The sequence below is a fragment of the Ambystoma mexicanum genome, chromosome 2p (assembly GCF_040938575.1).
Source record: "Ambystoma mexicanum isolate Mex_15411 chromosome 2p, UKY_AmexF1_1, whole genome shotgun sequence".
NCBI lineage: Eukaryota > Metazoa > Chordata > Amphibia > Caudata > Ambystomatidae > Ambystoma > Ambystoma mexicanum.
The window spans coordinates 103,406,497-103,428,083 of NC_090923.1; the positions used below are offsets into that span (position 1 = coordinate 103,406,497).

General features: G+C 46.5%; 1 protein-coding gene across 1 annotated transcript in view; it reads left to right on the forward strand.

Moving 5' to 3' along the window:
- UQCRC1 (ubiquinol-cytochrome c reductase core protein 1) overlaps positions 1 to 21,587 on the forward strand; it is a 159,524-nt gene that overhangs the window by 14,419 nt on the left and 123,518 nt on the right. Inside the window, exons 2-3 of the mRNA XM_069643343.1 lie at positions 6,952 to 7,092; positions 8,210 to 8,296. Of these exons, the coding sequence (XP_069499444.1) occupies positions 6,952 to 7,092; positions 8,210 to 8,296 (228 nt within the window). The remainder of the gene's footprint in view (positions 1 to 6,951; positions 7,093 to 8,209; positions 8,297 to 21,587) is intronic.

The window sequence follows — 21,587 nt, forward strand, 5'->3', positions numbered from 1 at the left end:
CTGTGTGCTTCTTATCCCCTCTTTAGTTCTCAAACACCCCCAACTTATTTTCTCCTCCTTCCCTTTCCTTTTTACCACCTCTGTATGTCTTCAACTTTCCTATTCTTTCGTTTTTACATTTATAACACACAAGCATGCCCCCCCCCCCCTCAGTAGCCTGTTGGTGCGAGAAGACCAAGTGGTGGAATGCAGGAACGTAGGCACCAGTATACTAATGTACTGTTGTATCTAGCTCACAGGTTTTGGCCGATTCAGTGTGTGGAAAGTGCACAACATTCACTTTGTAAAGGGATACACAGGGATGCTTAAGGAACTACTCTTAATAACATTAATATGGTATGCTTTTATGGTTCACCTCAAATGGCACCAGGTAGTACTTGAAAATGAAATGAATGTTGAGGGTGGAAGAACCCTATTTCCGCCCAGATGCCCCTAGCGTCACTAAACGGAACCAATAGAGAGCAGCTTAAACCAAGCAGAACCAGCAAAGGACTAGGAGATCTAGCCCCATTAGGAACCAAACTAGAGTTCCAGGACCAGATGAGCTACCAACAGCCGGAACCCCAGACAGTAGCATCAAAAAGAGGGCACTCCCCTGGGAACAACAAAAGGCCACCACCAGAATGCCGGGCCCTGGGTCTAGATGCAGAGGACACGCACCCCGCAGGGGAAGAAGGCAGTCCAGCCCCTGAATTGAACACAAAAGAGCACCTGCTGTTAGAATTTTTGTGAGTTTTTCTGAAGTTTAACGAAGGGCTTAGTAAAACCATTTAACTGAGGCTGAACAAGACTCCACTCTTGGTATAAGGCTGTACCACCAGAGTTTATGGTAGCGTAGACCGAGCAGCCAGGCTTATTTTAGGAGGGAGAGAGGGCTGTAGAATCTGTACTAAAATTGTAATATACATGTTTCAAAGAAACACTGAGGCACTATGTATTGTAAAAATAAATGGTTTATTTAAATACAAGTAGGCATAGATAAATCTTGAGGGGAAATGAGTTCTATATATATATATCTATCCACAATTCTAGTCTGCTTTAAAGTACACAGACTAAAGCATAGACCTCATCTAGAAAACAAACAGTATTTCTAGGTAAGTCAGACCTTTGTATACACATTCAGTATGGGGCACACCTATTCTTGGGGAGTAAATCCATAAGTTACTTTTAGATTACTATACGGCAATATAAACCCCATCAGTTATACCAAGACTCTCAGCAAGAAATCACTTAGTAAATCAACTGGACAATCTACTTTGCTGATTAGTGGAACACTTATTCTAGGAACAGTAAAAGCCTATAACTTTGATTCAGGATAACAGTCTAGGGGAGTTGGACCGTGGGGAGTAATCTTCAATTACTTTACTTCAATTCAGACTAAGAGAACAATAACTTGTAACTTATTTTAGGATGGCACACGGCTATGCAAGATGAGTAAAACCTCTATATACTTTTTGTAAAAATATGACCTAGGCAGACATATTCCTTAACAGGCTAACGGCAAGTTGGGGAAAGCAAGACCCATTTGGGGATACTCGTACAATTATCCTTACAAGAATAATAAAGTGAAGCCAACAACATTACTTTTGGGAAGAGGAGAACCCAATTCACAGCTGAGTAAGTTAACCCTTTACCTACTTTCTGTTAGAACGGCTAAATAGAAAAATAGGTTTTGAGAATACTTTTTTAAAGCACACAGCTTATTCAATGTAAGTAAATACTATATGTACTTTTCATAACAGATCTAAGGTAAGTAACTTTTTGTAACTATTGACTTGAGTTTAAAGTTGCCAACTAACTCATTCACAAGTAAGTAAAACAAGTGTTGAAAGGTTTACTTATCAAGGCAGACCCCTTGGTATGCAGCCCTTCCCAATTCTAGTACATGCTGTGAGGCAGAAGAGGGACCCTAGTGGTCTAGGAGCCAGCTGTAGGCAGGATGAATAGGGCTCGGTTGCAGGTAACGTTCAGAGTTCCAGAGGAAGACTGTTCAAACAATTAAGTATTTTACTTTAGAGTTAGTTGAGGGTCCAGGGACATCCGAGAAGCCGCCATATGAGGATTCCAGCAGGGGCCTGGGTGAACGGGACAAGAGACCTCACAATCGCAGTAAACACCCCAAAACTAAACACGAATCGCAAGAGACTTGAGGTAATACCCAAGCCTGCACAATACCTCCGCACAGAAGAAGAGTTTGCAGCCGGAGGAGAGCGGGATCTGCAGCCAAAAACCTGGTTGCCTTGATGAATTTAGAATACAGGACACTGGATCATGAGGAAGGCTCTAGGGCAAGGTTTTCCTCGCGGCTGGATGCATCTCTGGATTTGGTGCCTTTTTCAGGAGCACAGAAGAAGACAGAATATCGACAGTCAGATTCTCGTTGTTTGCAAGGTCCAGCACTCTGGCGATGGGACTTTTCGGACTTGAATCGTGTCTCTGGAGATTGCGCAGGATGACCACGAAGTTGCAGCGAGATTCGGAATTCATAAGACAGTGCACCGGACAATGGCTCGAGGTCCCAGGGTATTGGAGTATTGCAGCCCGCAAGGTCGCAGCACAACGTGGGATGGCTCTAAATGAAGTTTGAGTCTAGTGGGTCTCGTCAGGCTCTGGGTTGTGGTTTTCGGGGTCCCCATGTTGATTGCCAGCGACCGGAGTGCCTATTACCCTTCCAATCATCTTCGGTTTTGTTTCCAGTGGTCGACCACCCCCCCCCCCCTTCAGCTTCCAGGATAGGACTTTTATGCAGGAACCCAGCCAATCAAAACAGCCATGCAACATTCATACTTGAGGGGGGGGGGGGGTGGCAAAGAGGGGGTCTTCAGCCTTTTCAGGACTGCCAGCTGCCCAGTTTGAACTGGATTCTCACAGGCATGCAGGAAGACAACAGGCTGAAGGGTTTGGACTCCTCCCTTGCTTCTTGCCTTCAGACACTCTGGAGCCTGGGGAGGGTCCACAGGACTCCTACCGAATAAGGTAGGGAACAAGAAAGGACAAGGACCACTAAAATGGCAAAAAAAGAAGGCTGGGCCAATTTTGGTAAAATTAGCACCCATGGGTGCCTTTTTAGCAGGGCTGTGCAGGTAAAGGGGCATCACATTAATAAAAAGGTTCACTGCCACCATCCATCAAAGGTAAGTTTGTCCATGTAACATAAGTTATAATTAAAATGAGAATGGTGATACTCCCCAGCACTCCGCATAAGGTGAGGGGTGCTGGTCTCACTTAATAAAATGTAAAAGGGATCCAAAGATCCTTTCTACCATTGGGAACTGTAGTTGTCACAAGGTTAGCCACAAAGTTAAAAGGGGAGCCTTGGGACAACCCAGCAATAATGGGCACTTATTGCCCAAAAGTTGTCAATGAGGAAAACTTTTAAAAGACACAAGACCCAATGGAGAGTCTTACAAATGACGCCCATAAAAAGAGTAAAAGTTTCTGCAGATGTAGAGGAGCCAGGACTCTTTTCCCCGCCCGCTCTCCCCCCACCCCCCGGCACTGGGCCCTTTAGACCAACAGACTACCAGAGAGGGGAAACCAAACCTCCCACCCCCCGCACATGAGAAGAGCCACCAGGGAAGTCGGAAGCACAGGAAACGCAGAGGGAGGATCCCGAACCGAAAAGCCCATCTCCCACAGCCAACCGGAGAAGTGGAGCGCAGAGGGCAACACTGTCCCACGAGAGGACAAGCAACCCGGAGAACTAGGAACGCCAACCAAAATCCCCAACTGAACCAGAGGGAGAACACATTGCAGAGCCACAAAACCCAAGAGAAGGATTAACTAACTCTAACTAGACCAGGGAAGCAACAGTCGCTGCACAAACCAGAGGAACCCGCAGCGAGTCCCATCCAGTAAAGCAAACGCTGCTCTTTAGTCTAAAGCAAGCCACTAAAGCAGTATCAGAAACGCAACTGATGAGCTGGAGGGCAGGCAACGTAGCACAACCCAGGCACTGACCCCCCAAACAAGACCCCAGTGGTGAGGGCTGTGGGAACCGGGCACCTCAGAGCTAGCAACAGCTAGTGTCAATGTTTAGGGGTGGACTGTCGGGGCTCAGTCCCAGCACGAAACCCAGAGCGATGCAGAGGTTTTCAGGCAACAAGAACACTGGAACAGGCGACATCTGCAGCGATGCCCAGAAGCAGGAATACACAAGCAACCACAGTATGCATGGTCCAGGAGTAAGACTGCGCCACACCCCCACAGAGATCTCGGAGCACTGAAACAAGAGGGCTGTATCAGAGTGGCTCTCGATTCATCAGCCTCGGAAGAGGCTGAGATGACCCCGCCGTGATCTGAACCCGGCACAGGGGCGAGCACGCAGCCCGCTGCGCCATCAGCCCGGCGATACGGAATGGCCCATTTCTACACACAAACCAGAAGAACCTGGCAGCAGGGCATGACCAGCAGCCAACCAAGAACCACAAGGAGACGGAAGGCGGGCACCCAAGACGGTTATCTTGCACAGACCTTAACACAGCCCACACAACAGGTGTATGTGCAAAGTACCAGCAGCACAGCAATGGCAGGGTGGGCTGCCAGAAGTTCCAACATTGGGCAAGGTCGGAGAAAGGGCAAAGTAGAGGAGTGCCTGCCATGAATCCCCACCCAAACAAGAAGAGCCAGCTGCAGCACATGATAAAACAACTCAGCAATGATGTTGCCAGTCCGCTTCCAACTAAGCACCACAGGAGGGAATAAGTATGCTCCTCGGACAGTGTAAAAACAGAAGGGGGGGGCGACGGGTATCCTAGAAGCAACAGTCACCCTAGTGCCTCCGACACCCAGACTGAACCAGTGGGAGTGGCTTCACCAACCCCGGACACGGACACCATCCAGAACAGCCACGTGCATTTTTTTCTTTTTTTTAATTTTTTCCTCCCAGTGTACACTACCCATTGGAGAATTTTAAAGCCATTGTGTGGACTTGAACCACCATCCACCTTGCCCCTGGTGAGCCAATGCTCTAACAATTCAGTTGGGGATTGGGTCTCTCTTTTAGGAAGGTGGTGAAAAAGAATCCACCAGTGCCACAAAACAGCCCCCCTGACCCCCTGAGGAAAAACTGACTAGGACGGCGCCAAGGAGGCCCATCGACACCATGACCTGCAACAGGAGATGTGGCCCCAACCAGGCGCAGCCATCACTGAGTGCACCCACTGCTGGCAACAGATGGGGGGGGGGGGGGGAGATATGCCTCTCTACCATATTCCAGGTGCCTTGAAGCCAAGACCTTGCGGGTGGTAGACTCATGCTCTACCTGTTGAGCTATTGGAATCCCTCTAGCCTAGGCCAGCACTGTAGGCAAACAAGCCACAAGGACCAGCAAGCCCAACAGGTGTCCTGGGGGTGGGTAGGGACACGCAAATAACCCCCCCCCCCCCCTTACCCCGGAACCAGCACACTGCTGCACTTCAGGCCGCAGAGAAGCGGCAGAAGTGATAGGCCCAATGAGGGCCCTGCCCCCACCCAGGCAAGGCCACAGCCAACAGTAGGAAAGCGGCAGGGAGTGCATACCAATCCCCTCCTCTTGCTATCCGGAGCCAGGGCTGTTGCAGCAGGCCGCAGGAAACGGAGGGCCGACCGCACCTCCGTGTAGCACTACAGAGACAGGTGACCTGAGCAGCGCAATCTGGCTACCTTGCCGCGGGCAGTGGTGGAGCAGCAGACGCAAGGGACCCAACTGCGGACCCCAACTGAGCCGCAGCTTGACTAGCAGCAGGAATGGCATACCAACCCCCTCCCCTTGCTATCAGGAACCAAGGCTGTAGCAGTAGGAAGTGGGGAAACTGGGAGGGCTGACTGCACCTTCCTGCCGAAAACCAGTCTGCAGCCCAGTGCCCTGCAGGAAGGCCAATGGCGTGGATCCAGGCTCAACTGGCCCCTAAGATCTGCGAGGAGACCAGAAACCACTACCTCACCAGTCGACTGCCACAGAAGATGCCACCCAGGAGGGCACTCCATGTAGCTCCCCAGAGCCCCACTCCAAGAAGAGTCGGTCCCTGTCGGAGACGGGGGAAAAAGAACTGGGGATTGTGGGTAAGTGGGATGCTTATACCGCCAAATAAAGAAGTTACTGCATGGGAGGCGGAGCCTTATAGGTTACTGTGATGAGGAAGATGGTCGTGGAGGTAATGGTATTATATTGTTATATGAACTTACCCTTAATTTATGCTTGATTTAAATACTATTGAGGTTAAAACTATTCCAGAATTAGTTTGAGGATATTTATGCCTTTTTTTCAATACAACTTTCAAGTTGTAATGCTCTCTGAATCAAGTTGTTTCATTATAACGATTTTACCAAACGCCCCTATACATATCCTTTAAAAATAAGTCTGCATGTAGAGTGCATCTGCACACCTTGAAATAGGGGAGGAGTGCATCTGCACACCTGGGAATAGGGGAGGGCTGGAACCAGCCGAGTATGAGACGGTGTAGAGTGGAGCAGTTTGAATCATGGCACAGCGGTATTCAAAGCGAGCGTCCCAGCTTGGTGACATTTTTTTTTATTTCATATCGTACATAGCATAAACCCAAATAAAAGGGTTCACGCATTTCAAATATTCACACGCAATTCTGGGGCCTGACAAGGGGTTGGTCAGGAAGGAACGTAAACTTCCATGAAAAGTCAGCCATGCAGACGGTAAGCCTTTTCCTGATCATGACTCATAAGATCCCTAAGCATCGGAGTGTTCATCTAAGAATGAAGACCATTTTACATCTTAATTGACATCACAACCTCCATACAGTTCCACCAGTGTGCTTATTCAGCAAAGTTGAGGTTTGCCAGTGGGAAAAAAAAAGATGGCCTAAACTGGTGCTCTGTCCAGTGTAAATGTGAGTGTTCAGCTTTCACCTCAGACTATCTTTACTGCACTGTGTATTCAGTTTGACTGTCCTTAAGTTGATGACACTTTGTTGCTTGTTTGTTTATTCTTCCAAATAGTCCTCATTACTGAGCTTACAGAAGAACCAGAGTACTGCTTCCTATGCACAGGCGCTCCATAACATTCCTGAGACCCAGGTCACAACGCTAGAGAATGGTCTGCGTGTCGCCTCAGAGGACTCTGGCCATGCTACCTGCACAGTAAGTTGCACAAACTGTGTGCTCCTTGACCAAAACCTTTGCTTGATGTTTTCCAATAGTCTTACATTTATTGTACAGTCATTGTAGTTCTTCCGCACCAGCTAATTTTAACTGTGTGAGGTGGGTAGGTATTTTTGTATTCCTTCTCATTCAGTATCTGGTCATGTAAAATGTGGCGTCTCTACTTCAACCCCTACTCAAAAGAAATTCCTTGTTTTAGTATGTTAAATCTTCCTTGCAGCCTACTAATCAAGAATTCAGTGTCCATGTTACAAAGCTGATTTTTGTCTGTCTTTGTAATCTAACTGTTAATTGACCCTATTGAATAATTTCTCCCACTATAGATTTAAGGTTTTGGCAAGTGAAGGTTTAGATAAGTGCTTTTACATAAACTGTTTGCTTCCCTGTTCAATGTTGCCAGAATTTCCTGAAATGTTTGCCATTGAACATCATTTTTAGTTTGGGAAATTAGGTAGCAGAGCCACCACGATTGCATTGGAGCACATAAAGGGAGAAATGGCATTTGAGGTGGAACATGGATTGAAGGTTGTTTGGTCAATCTGCCCACCATTGGCTGCCCATGCTAATCCCTATGGTATTTCCACCCAGTTTCTGCCCCCCCCAAACACCGCCTCATGAGAACTCTTTCAGCTTTCTTTAATCAAGTCTTGCACTCAAAGTGCCTGCTAGTGTTTTTTCAAAGCAGTCTTCTGAGATTTAATTATTTAATGAGTTGTAAACCCACTACTTCTGGAATGAAAATGTCTGAACTAGGTGTAACTTCAACCATTTCATTTATAAGCACTATGGTGTCCTTCATTGAAGTTGAATTAAAAACAAGCATTCGCAAAACCAACAGTTTTGGCTTGCATGTAGCTATCAAACATTCGCCTGGAACGGCCATTGGGTGACCAGTAACATGCACCATTTTGCACATGCTACCATCAATGGCCATTTAATACCACTACCACAGTGCCTGACAAGTGCCTTTCCCATGCCTATACAAACGCCCAAACTGTAGGCATTGCCAATGTTTTTCTAGTTCTTATTGTATCCATACTGGAAGTGAATTTGTTAAATGTGCCCCTCCTTATAACATGTTTTCCTTTCCTTGTAGGTGGGTGTGTGGATTGGAGCTGGCAGTCGGTATGAAAATGAAAAAAACAATGGTGCAGCATATTTCCTTGAACACCTTGCATTTAAGGTAAGCTTGTTGTCCTGTTCTTAGTGGCTGTTTTAACATGGCCGGTCCGATAGCACAGCGAGTAGAGCGATCACTTTGACATCTGTGCAGAGCCTGCTTACTGGTTTGAATCCCATCGGGTCAAAACTCAGCTTTTCATCCTTCCGTGGTCGATAAATGAGCACCGCACACCGTGGGTAATAGCGCTCAGATACCTTATGGTTCGTAGCGCTATATAAATGTTTTATTATGGCTGTTTATTTATAGAGCCGTGGTATGCCAAGTCGAACTCTAGTGAATGCTTGGTGTAGATTGTGATGCAGTCTCGCCTGCGGGTTTTATTTTCTTAGCTTTTCTTTTCCTTGGACACTTGCCAGGCTGCTGATCCTTCGCTTACTCTTGGCTGCTGTAGATCTATATTGATGCCAAACAAGGGGAGCTCTGTATCGTCAATCAATACAATTCCAGATTGGTCAAATAAAGGTAAAGGGTAATTCACCAGTAAAACAAGTTGCTGTGGGGGCAAATACCCTTATAGAAACGGTTGCTCTGGCCTCTTGAGCAGGGGACGGCGGCCACTACCTTATCCTGACCCTGGGTGCAGCTTTGAGGGAGGATCACATGGGGTGAGAGAACCACCGGGGAGATTTCATGGCTTCATCGGTTGAAACATGTGATATTTTTCCCTTGAAAATAACCCTCGCATTTCCAACAACCTCATGGCTTATTGGGATACAGCCAGTCCTTCTCCCATGAAGAATAGGGAATACTTCAATTCCAGTTATCAATCATCCAGAATCCATTCACCATTGACTACTGGACATGGGTATTCAAGTTTTTCAAATCCGTTCTCAAAAGTGGACTTCATCTCTGAGAATGACTGGGACGAAGTAGAGGAATCGGGCACTACAGAGCGATGGAGGCTACAAGCCCAGCAAGTTCTCTAGTCGGTGCTCGCTAACACCTGTGCTGGGGAACTTTAAAATGCATCTGAACCAGAAATCATGTGTGCTTCTGGTAGTAGATGGGAAGAACCCAAAAGGCAGTTACCGGCGTGGTGGAGCAAGGTGGCTCACAAATAAAGGAACGGGCTCTGCGAGAAGGACCCGTTATGAGAACGCCAGCAGCTGGTGAGAATCCTGGACCTTCACAGGTGAAGGAGAGCAGCGCTTTACTTACCGGAGCCTGGAGAGAAGCAGACCCGTGAAGTGGAAGTCTCAAGAGGCGGTCGCCAGAAGGAAGCCGACTGAGACGATTCTCCAGTGGACGTGGGAGAAATGAAAGACGCTGAGTGAAGTGGTTAACACACAAATAACCAAAGGGAGAACAAATGAACTTGGTGGCGATTAAGCAGCATTCAAACCCTTTTTTAACAAAAATATGTTAAGCACAATAGGAAAATAAGATAATATATCTAATATATCCAGAGGACAGATTGTGTATGCAACTTTGGGGAAGGGCTTCTGCCCTGTGCTAACGCCTGTGTGAATAGCTGTCCTGGCAGGAAAGTATTGGATAACGGAAAGACATCCAAAGGAAACAAATCAAGGATTTTATTAAACCTGATACTAATTTAATGTATGAAACAAATCATGATTAAATCTGCACTTGTAAAAACAATTTACATAGCAGGAAACATTTATTTAAAAAGAACACATCTATATAGTAAAAACCATCTTATTCAATCATCCAAGCATTCAACCTCATCCATCCATTAGACAAACCACTCCTACCAAACACCAATAAATGTACAATATAAAATCTATAAGAAAATTCATCACAATTGATTAATCTGAAAAGTTTATAGAAAGAATATAAAATCAGTTTGACGGGCCACAATAGGTAACATCAGTGGCCTAGGCAGTTAAAATGGGTCCCAGAGTTTTCTGACCACGACCTCATCTTAGTCCAAACTCAACCGGTTTCGACGTATATACTTTAGTGTAGTGACGTCTTCATCAGGAGTAACAAAAGTATATTCTAACATAAGAAAGGAAAGAAAAACAAAATGGGGAAACATCAATGTATGAGCCCCCTTTGCTTGGAAAGATAACATAACAACATATGGGTTCTAGTTTACAAACCACTAAACACTAGTAAAAATTATGTATATAATGAAAAATAAAACAATGGGTAATCGTATACAGGAACCTGCTTTCAACCCGGGGTGTCTCCGGGATGGGCCTGAGGTGTCTGCCAGAAAGCAGTGCTACCCTCGTGTATTGGTGTCTCTGGGGGGCAGGTGAAATGTGGAACCAGGCCATAGGCAAAGTCAGTACTTCAGATGTGCACCCAAATGACAAAGCCATTATATAGAACCTTCACTATTGCAGCCAATGGAAGGCTCGTGGACAGAACACAAAAGTCACATACTTAAGATCTAGCTTAGAAAGGACCTAGCAATCGCCAACAATGGACCACAAAAATGCGTCCACGGGTGTAAGACCGTGACCGCAAAGAATATTAACCTTCATTCACACAATGGAAGGCTGTATGTTTCTTCCTTTAATTATAAGCTGGGTCCACTTGTATGAACTAAATAACCGCGTCCCAGCAGAGGTTCCTGCAAACAACGGGATGCATAAACGCCAAAATTCCTCCCTGTAGGATCTAAAAGGGCAAAAAGGCATGTACACATCACCTAATTGGCTCCCACAGTATAGATCATAAATTTAAAATTAAAATGGTGGGCTAACGGGTCTTACCGGAAATGTCCGAAAACTCGTTCAACCAGCGGCCGTAAATGTGAAGATGACTCCCCGGAACCAGGGAGAGCTGCGCCTGATATTGTGTGGGCCTAAACACAACACAGACATTTAAGTATGTGGAAAAGGACCCATTTGTTCTTACAATTATATCATGGGCTACACCCAAAGGAGACTACTGCAAATTGATAGAATAAGTTCATAAACCAAAGCCAGCTAATATGTGCAGTATCTGATTATTTTTTACAAAATTTCGGCTAATCGCAAAGCTTACTACTTAAGAAATTTCAAAAGTAAAGTGCCCAATATTTCTGACCACAGAATCACTTGGCTAAAGTGGAGCCTGTAGAAGACCCAAATATATGGGGCTCCCTTCTACATGAAGTAATTGCAAAGAGCGATTCGAAAAACAGACGCACGGCAGAGTGTTTACCTAAGCAAAGGAACTCTGACTCTCACTGCAGCTAGTCACCCGTACACCAGCTGGGTCCAATTGGAAGTGGCGTGCAACAAAGTATCACCATTTCCGAGATGTTAATATACGCGTAAAAAACATCATGTGATCACGTAATCGGTCACGTGACTTCAAACTAGGCTGGCCTACATTCATTTCTGCCAGACACCTCAGGCCCATCCCGGAGACACCCCGGGTTGGAAGCAGGTTCCTGTATATGATTACCCATTGTTTTATTTTTCATTATATACATAATTTTTACTAGTGTTGTTTAGTGGTTTGTAAACTAGAACCCATATGTTATGTTATCTTTCCAAGCAAAGGGGGCTCATATATTGATGTTTCCCATTTTGTTTTCTTTCTTTCCTTATGTTGGAATATACTTTTGTTACTCCTGATGAAGACATCACTACACTAAAGTATATACGTCAAAACCGGTTAAGTTTGGAGTAAGATGAGGTTGTGGTCAGAAAACTCTGGGACCCATCTTAATTGCCTAGGCCACTGATGTTACCTATTGTGGCCCGTCAAACTGATTTTATATTCTTTCTATAAACTTTTCAGATGAATTTTCTTAGATTTTTATTGTACATTTATTGGTGTTTGGTATGAGTGGTTTGTCTAATGGATGATGAGGTTGAATGCTTGGATGATTGAATAAGATGATTTTTACTATATAGATGTGTTCGTTTTAAATAAAAGTTGTTTCCTGCTATGTGAATTGTTTTTACAAGTGCAGATTTAATCATGATTTGTTTCATACATTAAATTAGTATCAGGTTTAATAAAATCCTTGAGACCACATTTCTTGAATTGTTTCCTTTGGATGTCTTTCCGTTATCCAATTTCAAAGTAATACTCCCATCCAAAGTGTGGGGTCACCTGTCTTTTTCAGAGAACACTGGCAGGAAAGTATACCAGGTAATCGCAACTGTGTGAAAGCAAGAAATCCTGGCAAAAGAATAGACTAAGACCCACGCACCCTATTGTTGTATTGGGAGAATGGTGATAAGAGTGGTTGTTTGTTGGCTAGTAGGCTGAGGGGTTAGTATTGAAGATGGGGATAACCAAGTACTGGGGAAAAAACATTGAAATTTGTTCAGGGTTTCAGAATTATTAGAAGACCTTGTATACGGAAGAGGAAACTAGGTCAAGGCAAGATTTAGGGTGTCTGTTTAAAAATGTTGATATTGCAAAATTAACAGTGGGAGATGCTGGACTGTTGGAAGCAGATATTGAAATTGGGGAGGTCTTGTTGGCAATTGGGCAACTCAAGTTAGGGAAATCCTGGTTTAGATGGATGAAGTTTTTTTGGCTCCAATTTTGTGTAGGTTTAATTCTTCTTTGCAGGGGGAAAGTTTTGTAATTCTGACTGAAGCAATGATCACGGTGATACCAAAAGAAGGGAGGGATAGTAAAAAATGTAAAAATGATTGACCAATTTCGTTGTTGAATGTGGATGTTAAACTCTTTACTAAAATAATGGCAAATAGGCTAAGTGGGAGTATTGGGAAAATAATCTCAGGTGGGTTTTATGAAAGGAAGCTTTGGATATGACAACATAACACTAGTGGATCTGATTAATACTCATAGTAAAACATCAATTAATGCAGCGTTGGTTTTTATGGATGCTGAGAAGGAATTTGACAGTGAATTGAGGTTTTTGGGATTTTAGAATGGAGAAAATGGGGGTTGGTGATAGATTTAGGAATATGGTTTGTTTGCTTCAGGGTTCTGCTAAGGCGCATGTCTGGGTTAATGGGGAGTTATCGGATCCTTTTGATCTCACTAGGGGGACGAGACAGGGATGTCCTTTGTCACCTTTTTTATTCAACATTGCTTTGCAACCCTTAGTAGCATTAGTAAAACAGGAGCAATGAATTAGTGGGTAAAAATTTGGTGTACAAGAAGTGAAAGTACTTTCTTATGCTGACGATATGGTTGTAGTGCTCTCGGATCTGGAGAAGAGTAGTATTGTCCTTAAGGAAATACTGGAGAGAATAGGCAAGTTCTCAGGTTACAGAATAAACTGCGAGAAGACTGAGGTGTTCCCACTCTCGACAGCCGTTGGGAGGTGTGACTTTGCAGATTGGAATTATAAGTGGTCAGAATTGCATGTGAAATATTTGTGGATCTACATTAGAAGTGATGTAAGGAAAATTGTTCAATTTAATGTGAATAAATTATTGGTTAATATACGGAAGGATGTGAGGACATGGTCGAGAGTAGCTTTGGGGATATGGGCGAGGATTATTTTGATCAAGATATCGCTTCTACCAAAGGTTTTATATGCAATGCAGTCTATACCCCTGTTATTCACAAAGGGACAGTTTAAGGACATTGACCAGGGTTTCATGGATTTTCTCTGGGGTGAAAAGGCGCCCAAGATTCCAAGATTTATTCTACAAAACGACACTAAAGATGGGGTTTTCGGTTATCCTAGTCTAGAAAAGTATTACAAGGGTTTTATTTTGAAGAAAGCAGCATTGTACACCTTGGCGGAGATGGAGCAAGATCCAATTTGGTTAGCAATTGAGAGGGATTCCTTGTCTCAATTCAGATTGGAGAGTATTTTATTCAATGGGGAAGTTACCGAGGGGATCTGCTAAATTGCTGACTGTTAAAATTGCTAGAGATGTTATGGTGGTTGCTTAATTTTGGTGGAAATGTCTTTTTGAACAATAAGGCATCTGTATGGAATAACCCGGCATTACAAATTGATAATAAGACATTATGTTGGCGTAGTTGTATTTCAAGGGGGATCTTGTCATTGGGGGTTTTGATGCAGGATGGACAATTGAAGACTTTTCAAGAACTGCAGACTTTGTTTAGATTAGATGGGAAGCAGATATAAGGAGCTTCAGTCTTTTGAACAGGGTATTTGGTATGTTGTCCAATCCGGTAGAGCAGGAACCAGCGGGATGGAATGTGTTTTGTCTATTGCAACGTAATGTTTCCACGTATGTGCCAGAGAATGATTCCAACTTGGAAACATGGAATGTCCTGAAACACAAATGGGATGCTGATTTGGGTTATAATATTTCTGAGGAAATTGAAGTATGTTTGGCGTACTGGATATAGTAGTAGTTTAGATCTTAAGCTTCAACTTATTCATCAGAAAGTTTTGGGACGACTTTATTGGACTCCAGTACGCGTGCGTGCCTTAGGATTAACAACTGACGATTTATGTTGGGGATAAGGGGAAATTCACTTATGTTACGGTATTGCCCCAGAGTAGTCTCCTTCTGGTGTGAGTCCTTGACAGATTAGATTTGACTCTTTCTGTTAAATTTCCAAGAGGGCCGTTGCAGGTTTTGCTTTTGGCAAATACTGGGCGGTGTTTGACGGCTCGTTTATATGGTTCTTGGATAAATAGGATCTTGGTGATAGCAGTGAAACAAGATTTTGAAAGTTTGGGAGAATGGATTAATGATGTGGTGATTTTATCAGATTTGGAATTAGTCATGTATAAGAGGAGGGTTAAGGAAGAGGAGTATTGGATCTTGTGGAGATCTTTTATTGATTTATATGGTATATTGCATATATGAATGATTACTCGAATTGAATGTTTACTTGTATCAGTGTTTGTCTTGTTGGTTGTAGTGTATGTTATGTTTGAATGTTGGTAAGTTGATTTTTCTTTTGTATGGCATTGTTTCATTTGTAAATACATTATGAACCCAGTAAATTTGAATTTATTTAATCTGTGAATATCTCTTTGTTGAATTTCCTGGGGTATGATGAACTCTAAAAGATGTATGTGTTGAGAGATACTGTATTTTATATTTTGTATCTATTATATCTTGCATGTACTGTGCGAATAAGATAAATAGTTAAAAATGTTTTTTAAAAAGAATGGACTAAGACAAAGAAACCTGTATGTGATAGAGATCCTGAGATGAAACATCAGGACTGATGAAAAGGATTGTGTTGATTAAAAACTAAATAATTTCGGGACTGTACAGTGAATTGGTGTTAGCCTAGAAAGGCACAAATAACTGTTTGATGTGAATCCAGGGGAAGGGAACCACCCTCTGGAATGAGCATATCTATCCTGGAAGAACTTTTGTGTTGCAGCCATTTATTATTCTTTTGTGAACACTCATTCTAAACCTCCAAAGGTTAAATGTTTCCCATTTAACTGTAGTTCTAGTATGGGGATCAGAATAGAACTTTGGACACAGGACAGTATTGGTTTTGGCACCCCGACACGGACAGATCCTTAGTTTTGGTTGTTTTTATGTAGGGAAATTCCACTTGGAGCAGGGTTAGATAGGCCTTTTCCCAACAAAAGCCAAAGCATGGCTAACTTGTTTTCAAGTTTCATTGCTGACTCCTCGCAGTGCCCTCTGTTATCAATACTATAATAGGCTGGAACCACAGAAGCACTCTTATGTGGTGAGGTAGCCATTAAAGTACAAAATGACATTTGGTACTTTAAAATGCATTTGAAGAAACTCTGTCTTGGAGCCTATGGTAATCTTGGAGCCTGTGGTAATCTATCTCATATTTGTGATTTCAGGATGTGGCTCTTGTTAATAGGGTTTTCAGACACTTTTGGTATAGGTTTCGAGAAACCCACCCTAGTGGACCTTTTCACCAAGTTAGACCAAACTTATTCCTAGTAGTAGCTGATTTAGGAGGGGTGGAGGTATGAAGTACAGATCACCTACACAAATGTTTTGTCCACACAGGTAAATGTTAATGTCCATTTTATTATTACAAAGTTGTGTTATTAGGTACAGTAAACTACAAGGTAAGTAAAACAATTCTAGCTCATCCTCTGACAAACTGGCCTACTCCAAAGGCAATATCGTCTCGCCATCTGCTCCAAGAAGAGGGCTCATGTCCAAGCCCACATCTCTGGAGCCACCAATAAAACGGCTAAACTAAAGCTGTAAGAAACTTGGCAATCCTAATGCAATCTCCTCCTCCCACCCCTGCCCCACTCCCCCCCCCCCCCCGTCTGCACTACACTGGCTGCCCACATCTCCTTCAAAACCCAGGACATTCTGTCCTCGGCCCTCTCCCCCACCCCGCTCCTACTTCTTAAGCTTCACTTGGCCTCCACATACTTTCTTCGTTCTCTCCCATTTCACCAGACGAGATCTCTAGAGGTGTCCGCTCTATGAAAGTCTCCTCTAAACAGATGCTTCCCTGCTCCTCCAGAACCATCAAGGACAACATCACCTCTCTCGCCCCAACCTTCTCTCTGCTCCTTCCCACAACCCCTTAAGGCACTCTCTTGTGCACCCTCTCCTAAAAATGACATCTATGACCCTCCACACCGAATTGCCTCCATGACCACCATGTGTTTTCAGGGCATCCAGAGGCACAGATATTGCTCTCAACACCCGTGAAGACCTGCTCTCTAACCTGGACTCAAACTCGCCCTCTGTTCTGATCCTCCTTTTATCTTCTGCCTTTTACATAGCCAACCACTCCATCCTCATAAACATCCTCTGTGATACCCTTGGCATCACAGACTGGGCAGTGAGTGGCTGACCTCCTTTTTTTAAAAAGACCTTCACGTGCAAATGGGTCCTTTTTCCTATCCTCCACCTCACTCTACCTGTGGCTTCCCGATTAGGTAAGATTTTCATGTCAATGATGAATCTTCCTGACGTGTCGACCCCAGAACGTTTTGCTTTTATTAGGAAACTATTTTACCTTCACCCTAGGTGAAGGGGAATCTTTTTCCCCTTTCACCTAGTCTTTTACTTTATGGGTTACTTTTTATGTCTTTCCATAGTATATGGTTGAACTTGGTTTCCTACAACTTTTGGGCTCTGGCTGGGTTGCCCCTATGGGCTCCCCTGTTTAATTTCGCTTTCTCCAGCATGGGGTCTGGCATGGATTCCCATGCTCATAAATATTCCCAGTCATCGGGCTGGGAATCCCTGGTAAAGGAAAAATCAGTTTCATTTCTGAACTGTTTTTCTCCTAACAACCAATCACTGGTCTCTGGGTCAAAGTGCCCCCCAGTCAATGACTGCCCTCTACCTAAGCCCCTCCTCTGGCAGCCATCTTCAGATTTTTACCGCACGTTCGTGTTGGGAGTCTTGTGCTATAGCTCTCGCGCTTTTACAGCGTTTCGTTTTTTTTTTTCTTTCTTTCTTTCTCCCTAAGAGTTTACTCTATTTTTTCGAGCCTCAAAGCCATCGATCCATTCTCCGACTAACTGGGACCCGTTTTTCGGAACTTTCTACAACCCTCAAGGGTGATTTTCATCAATTCCCTTCTTGGAGGATTCCAAAAGATTCTTTTGAGACCTACCACGCGTGGGCATGGCTGAAGATGGAGGCTCGATGCCTCGGTTCAGGATCTGCCCTGGATGGGGACTACGGAACCTTTTTCTGGATGTTGGGCACTCTGTGCCTTTACTGCCTACATTCCGACCAAACTCATGTAGAGGAGACCTGTACGTTCTTCATGGATATGGTGCCCCGCACCATGAAGGACTGTCGCAAGCGGCTCTCCGAGTGGCTTCAGATGACGATCCCGGCTGCGGGTGAGCCCCGAGCCTCACCCAGCAATCTGAGCAGCCTTCTATGACCGTTTGAGGGTGCTCCGACGACGGTGTCCCAACATAAGGCAAAGCACTGCGAGCCCGCGGGCACCGGAAGCGCCGTTGGGACGGGCTCCTCGGCGGCCAGGTCAGGAACGGCATCCCCGGCTCCTTCAACCACGAGCCAACGAGTAAGTCGGACCATCCGGGGGAAACTTCTGGAGAAGTCTCAGTCGATTCCGATGGAGAAAGCCAAGGGGGAGTGGGGTGCTAACCCACCACACCCCCCTCCCGTGAAAGCCTTGAGCGCATCATGGTTCATGGAGATCATGGTTCACCAGGCGAAATCTTCCCTTGAAGGAGTGGTGGTGTCCCTAGCGAAGGCGTGGATGCGGGTTCGCAGGAAGCGGCCCCAAAGACAGTTTTCCTGCCCGCACGGAGGGAATAATTCTTTCTACCCATAGAGAAGACACCGGTGAAGACTGTCGATCCTCTCCACTAGACCGTCCCCGCTGGTCGAGCAGAAAGGGGGGGGGGGGCTGTAGTTCTGCAGGGCTCAGACATCTCTGAGGAGCTTTTTGGTCTGAAGGCAGTACAGTTTGTCGAGGCCAGGTCCTATGGGAGGGACCCCTGCGAAGCGGATGTGGAGAGCGGCGAGGATACAGAAGAGGAGCAGCAGGGTGGTGAGGAGCCACAGGAATTCCTCCACCTCCTTGCCATCCTTCGCCACATCCCCTTCTCCGAGGGAAGGTACGGAACCGGATACGGTGAAGACTGGTACGGACGAGGATGGAGGGGGCCTCGCCACCCGACGAAATTGGCTCCTTCCAGGCCATGATCGCTAGGGCCTCGGAGATGTTTCAACTGGCCCCCGATGAGAAGCAAGGCTTCCTGTACCAGTGCCGGAAGGCCAAGAGGACTTTCTATCCCTCTGTTGGATGACATTTGGGACGAGGGTATGTCCCTCATGAAGAACCCGTCCTCGGCGAGTAGGGACTGGTACGTGAAGAAATACAGGGTGCCAGGCTCTGCACCCAAGTGTCTCAGATCCCAACCGTCCCCGGACTCTGTAGTCGCAGCGGGGAACACGTTCTCTGGATCTTCGGCGTCAACATCCTCTTCCTCCCCCTCCCCTCCCAGGGATACTCCAAAGGTTTCGGTGGCGGCTCGTCGTCCTACCATCAACCGTCACGCTCTTCGGAGTAAGCCTACAGGGGCCGCGGCAAGTCCGGATGTCGTTGACGGCATGGTCCCCAAGGTGGCACCCCACGGCAAAGCAGCATTGAACCGGCCGCAACGTCTGGGCCCCCACCTGTGCAACCCGGTGGGAGGCTGGCTGGCGAACTTGGTCAGCGTGTGGAAGTCCATCTCCACCGACCGTTGGGTGCTGGATGCCCTGGCCCACGGGCACACCCTGGAATTTGAACAGTAGTGCCCGCGCATTCCATCGTTGGCCAGGAAGGAAAACCACGTCCCGCAACCTCTGTTGGAGATATGAGCCATGTTGAAGAAGGGCATGATAGAACTCTTTCCAATAGGGCTCTGGTACTTCCTCGCCAGAAAGAAGACAGGCGGTTGGAGACCCATACTAGACTTCTGCCGCCTCAAGTACATCAGGTACCAGAGGTTTCGGATGGTCACCCTTCAGCACGTGCTGGGACAACTGGAAGAAGGGGTTTTCCTTTTGTCACTGGACCTGGAGGACGCCTATTTCCACATCCCCATTCACCAGGGACACAGCAAGTTTCTGTGCTTTGTGGTCAAAGGGCAGCATTACCAATTCAAGGCCCTTCCCTTCGGACTGAAGTCGGCACCAAGGGTTTTCACCAAGTGTCTGGCGCAGTTATGCCTGCAGGGGATCCACGTCTACCCCGACCTAGACGATTGGCTCATCCGAGCGAAGTTGAGGGAAACCGCCATCGAACACACTGCAGCAACCGTCTGGCTACTCACGGAACTGGGATTCTTGTTAAGCTTTGCGATGTCTTGCTTGGTGTCATCGCAGGACGCACTGTTTCTGGGGTCCCGGCTCAACAGTGTTGTCTGGTTTCCCCGTCTGAGGAGAGAATGGCAGCCATCCTGGGCAAGGTACAACGGCTGTTGAACATGAAGATCACAAGGGTGAAGTCCATCAAGTCCTTCCTCGGCATGTCGTCGTGCATTTACCTCGTCTCCTGTGCAGGCTGCGGATGCGACGCTGCAGGAGTTCCTCGACGCCAGTTGGATCCAGGTATCGGGGAAGCTTCGAGGACAAGAGTACCCTCGACGAGAGTGTCCGAGTGATTCGGTGGTGGGGTGTCCGTGCGCATCTGTCGGGTGCGGATTTCCAGACCACCCCGCACCAGGAGACGGTCACGACGGACGCATCCCGGGAGGGATGGGGTGCACACACCGGTCGTCTCCACGCAAGAGGCCTGTGGCTACCAGAGGAGAAGTCGTTGCACATCAACGTTCTGGAGCTACGGGCTGTGTTTTGGGCCCTCAGTTTTTTCTTTCCGTCCCTCAAGGGAAAGGTGGTGCAGATTTTCACAAACACAATGTTTTACATCCGGAAGCAGGGGGGCACCAGATCCCCAGCGCTCTCCAAAGAAGCGCAGGACCTATGGCGATGGGCCGTCGCTCAGGAGATGTTCGTCCCATTTCATCTGGCAGGAGTGAAGAACGCTGCGGTGACTCTCTCAGTAGGTAACTGCGCTCGTGCCACGAGTGGGAGCTTCGACGGGACAAAGTGTATCTGCTGTTCTGACGATGTGGCAATCCCCAGATCGATCTGTTTGCGATGGTGACAAACGGTTTTCCCCAGCCGGGGAGCATGGGGGATGAATTCTCCTTCCCAGAGACGGCCTGCTCCTCTATGCATTTCTGCGACTCGTCAATCAACTGAGACTGTCCCGGTGCAGGATGATCCTTGACGCACCAGCGTGGCTGAGACCGATATGGTGCCCGGACCTTCTGGACATGTCGACGTCCCCTCCAGTCAAGCTTCTGGCCGACGCAGATCTTGCCAGGGAAGGAGGATGATTCTGCACCACCACCCAGGGTCGCTGAACTTGCAGGCCTGGCGCCTGAAGCGCTAGAGTTTGGGGGGGGTACGATCTCCCGGCAGACTGCAAGGAAGTGCGTGCCAAGGCCAGGGCTTCATCTACACTGAAATGCTACGGCTATAAGTGGAAGAGGTTTGCCATCTGGTGCTGTGCGCAGAAACTCCATCCTCTGCGGATGAAGTCCCTGCAGGTGCTGCTGTATTTACTGTTGCTGGCCAAGGCAGGGTTGGCCCATGCTTCCATCAAGGTTCAACTGGCGTCTATCTCCCGCTACACCAGAACTCCGGGACAGTCGTCGTTATGGTCCCACCGCTTGGTCAAGGAATTCTCAAAAGGACTTTTACGTTTGTTCCCGCCGGCCCTGGCGTGGGAGCAATGTGGTGCTGACTAGGCTCATGGGTCCCCCGTTCGAGCCTGTGCATTTGGTGCCGCTGAAGTTTTTATCGTGGAAAGCAGGGTTTCTTGTGGCCAGACCCGCCGCACGACGATAAACCACTGTACTTGACATTCCACGAGACAAGGGTGGTGCTGCGGACGCACCCCTCCTTCATGCCCAATGTGCCGTCGGACTTCCATCTCAACGAGCCCTTGGTGTTACCTG